Source organism: Poeciliopsis prolifica, unplaced genomic scaffold (assembly GCF_027474105.1).
Source record: "Poeciliopsis prolifica strain line A6 unplaced genomic scaffold, Auburn_PproV2 SCAFFOLD049, whole genome shotgun sequence".
NCBI lineage: Eukaryota > Metazoa > Chordata > Actinopteri > Cyprinodontiformes > Poeciliidae > Poeciliopsis > Poeciliopsis prolifica.
In genome coordinates, this window is record NW_026562424.1 from 540,001 (window position 1) to 549,335 (window position 9,335).

At 51.5% G+C, this 9,335-nt stretch overlaps 1 protein-coding gene across 1 annotated transcript in view; it reads right to left on the bottom strand.

The window, feature by feature from the left end:
* LOC129377716 (delphilin-like) overlaps window positions 1–9,335 on the bottom strand; it is a 23,811-nt gene extending 14,476 nt beyond the window's left edge. The window contains 8 exon segments of the mRNA XM_055057842.1: window positions 39–124; window positions 516–650; window positions 938–1,089; window positions 1,172–1,327; window positions 2,050–2,202; window positions 3,036–3,105; window positions 5,466–5,551; window positions 8,576–9,335. Coding sequence (XP_054913817.1) covers window positions 39–124; window positions 516–650; window positions 938–1,089; window positions 1,172–1,327; window positions 2,050–2,202; window positions 3,036–3,105; window positions 5,466–5,551; window positions 8,576–8,844 — 1,107 coding nt within the window. The 5' untranslated portion in view covers window positions 8,845–9,335.

Genomic DNA, 9,335 nt, shown 5'->3' on the forward strand with positions numbered 1-9,335 from the left:
TGCAGAGCGGCATGCTGGGAAGCTGCAGGTCTACCTACATGGCTGAGGTCCGGGGACTCGGGGAAGGAGGTCCCGTCTCCTGACTGCCTCTCCTCCGGGCTCCCGCATTCATCCACATGAATTCCTGAAGCAGAGCGTGGAGAGACACGGCCGTGAGCCCGGCTCGGCCCGGAGGAGAGCAGGAAGCACAGAGAAGCAGGCAGAGCTGCAGCCGATGGAGGCGACGCGCGGCGGACATGAGCTCAGCTCCTATCTCTGACATCAGGCCTGACTACTGGTGGAGCAGCAGCTCAACAAGTCATAAAATCTGCCTACTAGCCTCAAAGCATTTCACAATAAAAGACAGAATTAATCTGGAGATGGATGCTGTAAAACAGAAACACCTCAGGAGTCTCAGCTGTCGATTTTTCCACCTCAACAAACAATAAAAACGATTCTATAGCGATGCATAATCTATAGTTAGATTTCTGTAAAGCCGGGCGGTTCTGTCCGGCCCGTGTTTCCGGGCGGCATACCCATTCCCAGGTGAGTCCCGATGATGCAGTCGTCAGAGCTCCTCTCCCGGACGCAGCTGCGGTACGACGACCCGGTCACCCGCATGGAGCTGCTGCGCTTGTGGTGTTCTGGAGCGCCGTCAGGATCCAGCAGCACTGCAGAGACCGAGTCAGGAAAGCAGCAGCATAAAAATCAATAAGCGACCTGTTTATTTCGAGAATAAAGTGAATATGTTGTTTTAGAAATGTCACAGTTTCTGGCAACATATTTCGATCTAAATATTAAACCGACAAGCTAAATATTCAGGTTGGAATTTCAATATTTATTTCCAAATGTCTGCAAACTAAAGATTTAGCTTCCAAATAAAATGAATCAGAGTATTTCTACTCAGACCGGTTCCTTCCAAGCCCCTGAGTTCTGACCCGCCGGTTCTGACCCGCACCGCTGCTCTTGAAGCCCAGGAAGCGAGACAGCTTGCTCTGGCAGCGCTCCTGCTCCTCGTAGGTCAGCAGCTGGTGGATGAACTGCCAGATCAGCTGCTTGGCTGGAGTGTCCAGCACCGGGAAGACGTCCACTATCAGGCTGTCCAGGTTCCTGTCAGTAACAACACACCTTATGAGGTCACTTCCTGCTCCCCGCCCCGCCCCCCCGCCCCGCCCCCCCGCCCGCGGCTCACCTGTGCTGGAAGAAAGTCTCCAGGGCCTTGCAGACGGTGTAGCGCTCCTGGATGGTCAGCAGGTGCTCCAGCTGCTGGCTGAAGGTCCGACCCTGAACCTTAATGCTGGGAGGGAGGATCTCTGCCACCCACTGCAGCGAGCTGAGAGCCGGGGACCTGTCCAGCAGAGACACAGCGTCCATCAGAGACACGGCGTCCAGCAGAGACACAGCGTCCATCAGAGACACGCGTCCAGCAGAGACACAGCGTCCATCAGAGACACGGCGTCCATTAGAGACACGGTGTCCAGCAGAGACACAGCATCCATTAGAGACACAGCGTCCATTAGAGACACGGCGTCCAGCAGAGACACAGCGTCCATCAGAGACACGGCGTCCATTAGAGACACGGTGTCCAGCAGAGACACAGCATCCATTAGAGACACAGCGTCCATTAGAGACACGGTGTCCAGCAGAGACACAGCGTCCATCAGAGACACGGCGTCCATTAGAGACACGGTGTCCAGCAGAGACACAGCGTCCATTAGAGACACAGCGTCCAGCAGAGACACATTGTCCAGCAGAGACACATTGTCCATCAGAGACACATTGTCCATCAGAGACACGGCGTCCATTAGAGACACGGTGTCCAGCAGAGACACAGCGTCCAGCAGAGACAGAGGAAGGAATGTCTTCCTCTGTCTCTGGTGTTTGTCTGAACTCGTCTTCACTTACTGGTCCAAAAGTATATCAACGTTTCAAGACCTTCTATTAACTTTGCTTAAATAAAAATTGATTTTCTGAAACAAGTTTATCTACAATATTCTAAAAAAACATAATTAATAGTCAAATGTCTTCCACATTTGAACCACAGGCGTCCCTACAGCCCTGTGTGCCGACCTGGAGCGAGGAACCATGGCAGGAGTCAGACTGGGAGATTCTTCCGGGTCGGTCCGGTCCGAGGAGAAGTCCGACGGGCCGTCCTCCACCACCAGGGTCGGCACCGCCCCGCTGCCCTGCAGCATGGACACCACCTTCTCATGGGAGCAGTTCCTGCAGGAGGACCAGATGGACAGCCTGAAGCAGGAGACGTAACCAGAACCAGAACCAGAACCAGAACACGCTCCGGCCCTCTGCCAAGTTGTGCTAACAGCAGTTAGCCTATCAGAAACTATGCTAGCTTAAAATAGCATCTGGTTGTTAGCATGTAGCAGCTAGTGTTGATGTTAGCATTCTCCTCCAGATGTGTAGAGAAGCTCCATCATCTCTGATAAATTCAATACATTTCAATTCAAAGTATGAATTATTTTGTCCATAAAGTTTGATTAACTGGAATTATCCTGTTGAAACATTTTAATGGCGCCCAGCGCCGGTTCGTTTATGAACACATGAAATCATCACCAGATGCAGCTTCGCTCCTGAGCTGGAAGCGGTTTCCATGGTTACGGCGAACATCTTTGCTCCATGACAACAGATCTCACATGGCTGCCAGGTGACAGGGTGAGTCAGGATGACAGGGTGAGTCAGGATGACAGGGTGAGTCAGGATGACAGGGTGAGTCAGAATGACAGGGTGAGTCAGGATGACAGGGTGAGTCAGGATGACAGGATGAGTCAGGATGACAGGGTGAGTCAGGATGACAGGGTGAGTCAGGATGACAGGATGAGTCAGGATGACAGGGTGAGCCAGGATGACAGGGTGAGTCAGGATGACAGGGTGAGTCAGGATGACAGGATGAGTCAGGATGACAGGATGAGTCAGGATGACAGGGTGAGTCAGGATGAGTCAGGATGACAGGGTGAGTCAGGATGACAGGGTGAGTCAGGATGACAGGGTGACTGGGACCGGAGGGTCCAGCACTGAAAGTTGGTGAGGAAGGGACTGACCTCATGTCCAGGCCGTTCAGGAACAGGATGCGGTCACCTGGTTTCAGCCCACACTCATCAGCAGGGCTGTCTGAGAGCAACAAGACAGGATCAATCAATCAATCAATCAATCAATCAATCAATCAATCAACCAATCAATCAATCAATCAATCATTTACTTGTAGCACATCTCAGCAACCAGGCAGTTCCGAAAAATATCACTGAGTGACTAATATGAGAACATTTTGATGAGTGATCAAAATCATCAAACATATTGATCAATATTCAATTTATTACGTTTCCATAGCAACCAAACATGGATTTAAAGGACCTCGTGTTTCAGCTGTTTTCCAGAAGTTTGTTCTAGATTTATGGTGCCTAGAAGCTGAAGGCAGGAATCGACAAACGCCTGGTTGAGTCGTCGTTCTCTGTTCCTCAGCTGACAGAAGGCCGGCTTTGGAGCCGCCTTTATGTGGCGCCGAGGGTCCAGACAGCCAGTGACCCAGCGGGCTCACAGCGCCTCCGCTCTCTATTCAGCAGGGGCCCCAGTGGGCCCCAGCGGGGGGGCTCCATGGGTCCCAGCGGGGGGGGCTTTGGGCCCCATCGGGGGGGGGCTTCGTGGCCCCAGCGGGGGGGGCTTCGTGGGCCCCAGCGGGGGGGGGCTTCGTGGGCCCCAGCTGGGGGGGGCTTCGTGGGCCCCAGCTGGGGGCTCCGTGGGCCCCAGCTGGGGGGGGCTTCGTGGGCCCCAGCTGGGGGCTCCGTGGGCCCAGCGGGGGGGGGCTTCGTGGGCCCCAGCAGGGGGGGGGGCTCCGTGGGCCCAGGGGGGGGGGGCTTCGTGGGCCCCATCGGGGGGGGCTTCGTGGGCCCCAGCGGGGGGGGGCTCTTTGGGCCCCATCGGGGGGGGCTTCGTGGGCCCCAGCGGGGGGGGGGCTTCGTGGGCCCCAGCAGGGGGGGCTTCGTGGGCCCCATCGGGGGGGGCTTCGTGGGCCCCAGCGGGGGGGCTCTTTGGGCCCCATCGGGGGGGGCTTCGTGGGCCCCAGCGGGGGGGGCTCCGTGGGCCCCAGCTGGGGGCTCCGTGGGCCCCAGCTGGGGGGGGCTCCGTGGGCCCCAGCTGGCCCACTGCGTCAGGCTGGTGGGCGCTGTCATCGCCGCAGCTTCGATAACAGCCTGATGCTTTCATCTCAGAAACCCAAAGCAGATTATTATGAACTGATATAAAGGATCCTTATTAATCTAATGGGATTAAATGAACAACTTCAGTTAAAATATGTCAGACATAAACAAGTGAAAATACTAAAGAAAAAGGAAATACAAGCCAAGTATTGAAAGTCTGACCAACACAAAATGCAGCCAAAGCAGGCTGGGGAAATTCAACAAATAAAATCTGAAAAGTGTGGCCTGTTTCTCTACTCAGACTGGCTCAATCAGAACTGTGCAGAAGCTGCAGTTTTCCACCTCTACAGACTGAAATACCTGTTTTTGTGTCCTGCCACAGATACTGAGGGGCAGTTAAGTCTGGACTTGTACTAGGCCACTCTAACCCATCAAGTCAGGCTGATTGTCTCAGCTCTTCTTCAGCCTCTCACAAGTTTCCCCCAGGATTTTCCTGATTCAGCTCCCAGCATGATGCTGCCACCACCGTGTTGCTCCTTGTGTTCAGATTACAGCTGACTGACGGCTTGCCATCGCTCAGCGTTTTGTTTTGTTCGCCTCGCTCCAAACGAAGTGATCCTGGAGGTAAACTGCAGTAACTTTCAAAAAAATAAATGTTTTTACATATTTATTCAAACTGCCTCCATGTTGGGACAGTTTGTTATGAGACAGATAATCTGTGAAAAGATCGATCTCCTCTGCCTTCTACCAGTGCTAACTGGAAACAACCAATCAGAGCCAGGGGCGGGGCTTAGCGCAGACAATCACAATCTTGTACGCTCAGCTAGCATAGCATATCGTGAATGCAAAGGCTAGTTAGCATAGACACAGACAACGGTGAATAAATGGTTTTCTTGTAATAGTAAGTTGTCTCTTTACAACATTTAGCAGCGAGTCTGCAACCTGATTGACAGCGCTAAGCCCCGCCTCTAGCTCGGATTGACTGCTTTTGGTGCATTTCTTCAGACAGTAGCAGATCAGGGACGATCTGGAGGAGACCCAGGTGTTCACAGATTATCTGTCTCAAAAACATGAAGACAGTTTATTAAATAAGTAAAAATATTTGATAAAAGTTACAAACCGCAGATTAAAACTCAGATTATATTCCAGGAAGACAGGGCTCCACTTCCTGTTGGTCTTCACATTAAAGCACCAACCATTAAGGCAGGTCCCCATCATGCACCTGTGTGGCGTCCAGCATCTGATGGGAGCTGTGGCGCGGCCCGACCCGGGTTCTGATCGGACCCTGTCAGAACCAACCCGGTCCAAACCGCCCGGGTTCTGTTCTGGAAGTGGTACCTGGGATGACGGCGTCGATGCAGACGGGGGCGTGGCCTCGCAGCGTGAAGCCGAAGCTCTTCTTCCCTCTGTAGACTCGGATCACCCTGAAGACGGAGACATCAGCCGGTACCAGCGGAGCGGATCAGAACCGGCCGCTGGTGCCGGCTCGCAGCCGGGCCTGGAACCATTAACCCCTTACTGGAATAATCACCAGTTGATCCAGTAACAGATTAATCATTACCTGGATTTACAGACTAAAAGAGGACAATCAGAAATGTCACAAAATAAAAGATGAAAATTGTCTTTTCCAAAAATTTTTGTTTAGTTTTCTAGTTTAGTTTAGTCTACGCTGCTGCTTGAGTTGGTTCATTTTCTCATTTAAAAAGGATTATTTGTTTATTTGCATCCTTAACGTACTTTAGTACAAACATTTTGACACAAATATAGAATAAGATCCGAATCATCTAGAATGACAAAAAAATTTAACAAATGCAGCTACAATGCTGATGTCTTTTACTTATTGTTACATAAAGAAAAGAAGTGGAACCGGAGCGGACCGAACCGGAACGGACTGGAGTGGACCGAACCAGAGCGGAACCGGAGCGGACCGGAGTGGAATGGAACCGGAACGGAACCGGAGCAGACCGGAGTGCACCGAACCAGAGCGGAACCGGAACGGACCAAACCGGAACGGACCGAACCGGAGCTGACCGAACCAGAGCGGACCGAACTGGAGCGATCGGCTCCCGGCTCGATTTCTAACGTTCTTTATTATGGAGCTTCTGATGAAGGTGATTGGACATTAGCATGGCCTCTCCTGGTGCTCCTCAGCTGCTGACTGGTTCATATTTTCCATCTGAGTAACAGCGTTCAGGATCGAGTACAGGCAGCCCAGGTACCACCGAGGGTCCTCGCCCCACCGTTTGAGAAACAGCTTCAAGTTCTACCAGATTATTGGGATCAATTATGAAATGATGTTTATTTTGTGATGATGTAGCCTCAGCAGAACCTTGTGACGCGGCGGTCCGGTCCGCTGCTGTTCGCCAGCCTGTTCTTTGTTTTCGTGCGTCACTTCCTGTCAGTGGGAGTCAGAGCAAATGGAGGCATGACGCTCTGTTCCCTCTCTCTGCGGTTCTGCCCCCTCCCTGTGCGGTTCTGTCGGGTCGGTTCTGGTCCAAAATAAAACCAGATCGTGACATTTTCGTCGCAGATAACAGCCGTGACATTTCGATCGCGGCGGTGCTTCTGTCGGCTTCGTCAGCATCGGCGGCGGAGGCCCGCTGAATGCCCAGAGCCCGTTGCCATGGAAACGGCTGGAGGCAACGCAGCCGGGCGTCTCTGAGAGACGGAAACCTAAAAAGGCAACTGCAGAGGCAACTGCAGAGGCAACTGCAGAGGCAACTGCAGAGGCAACTGCAGAGGCAACTGCAGAGGCAACTGCAGAGGAAAACTGGGGAGTCTTATGTAAGGCGGGATGAGAGCAGCCGCAGGGGAAAACTCACTCTGATTCATTTCATATCAAATTTTATCAGTTTCTTTTCCTACAACAGAAAATATTTTCAAAAATGTTTTTATTCCAACCGTCCTTCTGGGAATCAGATGATGGCCACCCTGACATATTTAAAGAATAAATTTGTAATTCTACCAGAAAATGTTTTAAAGACAAAAAGTTGAGTTGATGAGCAGCTCAGCTCATCTGGCTGGTTCAAAGTTCATCTGAAGGTAATGATTTGATGCTGATGTGTTAAAGATGGAAGATTTCCTTCGTCTATGAATCTGAGGCCAAAGTATAACAAGATGCTCAATAATCCTCAGTTTCATATTTTATTGGCTTTCTCCTAAAATTACATCTTGATTTAATTTAAAAGAATAAAACTCTTAGCCTGATTCTAATACTCCATCAGAATCCACCTGAACTCAAACTCCTGATGAACTAAAGCTGCCTACCAAGATGGCCGCTCTGACTGCGATGACATCACTCTGAACTATGGAAACCCAAAGAGCGAAACCCCAATTTCCTAAGAATTAAAACTTAAAAGAAATATTTCTGGCCCGGTCCGATGGCACCGGGATGATCTGCAGCATTACTCCGGCCAGCCCAGATCATACGCAGCATCGGCGTCTCTCCTTTATGAAGCGCCGCGCTCGCTGTGCTAACCCACTGCGCTAACCCTTTGTGCTAACCCACTGTGCTAACCCACTGCGCTAACCCACTGCACTAACCCACTGTGCTAACCCACTGCGCTAACCCACTGCACTAACCCACTGTGCTAACCCACTGCACTAACCCACTGCACTAACCCACTGTGCTAACCCACTGTGCTAATCCACTGCGCTAACTCACTGTGCTAACTCACTGAGCTAACTCACTGTGCTAACCCACTGCGCTAACCCACTGCGCTAACTCACTGTGCTTTCCCACTGTGCTAACCCACTGCGCTAACCCACTGCGCTAACTCACTGTGCTAACCCACTGTGCTAACCCACTGTGCTAACCCACTGCGCTAACCCACTGCGCTAACCCACTGTGCTTTCCCACTGTGCTAACCCACTGCGCTAACTCACTGTGCTAACTCACTGTGCTAACCCACTGTGCTAACCCACTGTGCTAACCCACTGCGCTAACCCACTGTGCTTTCCCACTGTGCTAACCCACTGTGGCTCGGCGTGTTTATCAGTTGTGAATGCTCCTCTGTTTTCAAACTGCTGAGGTTAAAAATCTCACTGGGATGAAAGTTGATCAATCTGCAGGTTTAATTGATTATTGGTTTGTAAATATCAATACTTGCTGGTTAATCATTGTCTACCAGTGGACTTTAAGATTCCTCTTTTTCTCAGTAAATTTAAAAGTTGTGTGTGTTTTTCCTGTAATTACTGTAGATTATTTGTCTGTATGACATGACACCATCTAACAGCTGCTGTGACTTTAAAAATCATTGTAATTAAATACAATGATATTTGATTTTTGATACTTTTTATGCAGATAAACAATAAATGATGCAGCAAATGCTGGACCTTCAAACATCACAGGGATTATGGTAACATTAAAATCTGAGAACTTGCATCAAATCTCATTTTAACCATAAAATGTCTGAGCTCCTCTTCTTCTCTACGTTTCTACTGCTTACCTCTGTTTGGGCCCCAGCGGGGGGTGAGCGGGGCCCCCGGCCTTCCGGGCGCCCCGCTCCCTCTCCGGTTCTCCGCCGTCCCTGGGCACGGAGCTGGCCCGCTTGGAGCCGTGGCGGCGGTCGGACTGGTCCTCGCTGCGGCTGCGGCGCATGCGGCCCTGCGGCTCGCTGATGCTCTTGGAGCGGCAGAGCCGGTTGATGACGTTCTGGGAGACGGCCTCGTCGAAACGCTGCCGGTGCTTCTTGGGGACGAAGATCCTGGAAAACATGGCGGCATGCGAGGAAGACGGAGACACGTTAGAAGACTATCTTCAGAGTTCAGGTCCGGTTCAGGTCCGGTTCAGGTCCGGTTCAGTCCATGGTGGAGACAGAAACTCAGAGCTCAGCTGGAACTAACTCAACAGGATTCCCTTCAAGTCTGAACCAGAGGAGTGAAGAAACCGATTCCCAGAGGGAGAGAGGAGGAACTCCAACGAGTCTGGAGGCAGAAAACCGAACAGAGATCAGATCTACATCTGAAACTCTGCCTGCTGATCAGAACTGCTGCAGAGAGAAACGGCGGCGCATCGATACAGCGGGACAGAAAAGGTGTGGGAGTGAGAGAGCGAGGAGGGATTCCTCTCTCTCTCCATCCTCCTCTCTCCTCCGCTTCCGCCAGCATCTCACCTCCCTGCATCCGTCGGCCAGACAACAGAGCTGAGAGAGTCGGAGGAAAAACACGGCGACGAAACTTCATGACGATAGATGGACAGATAAACGG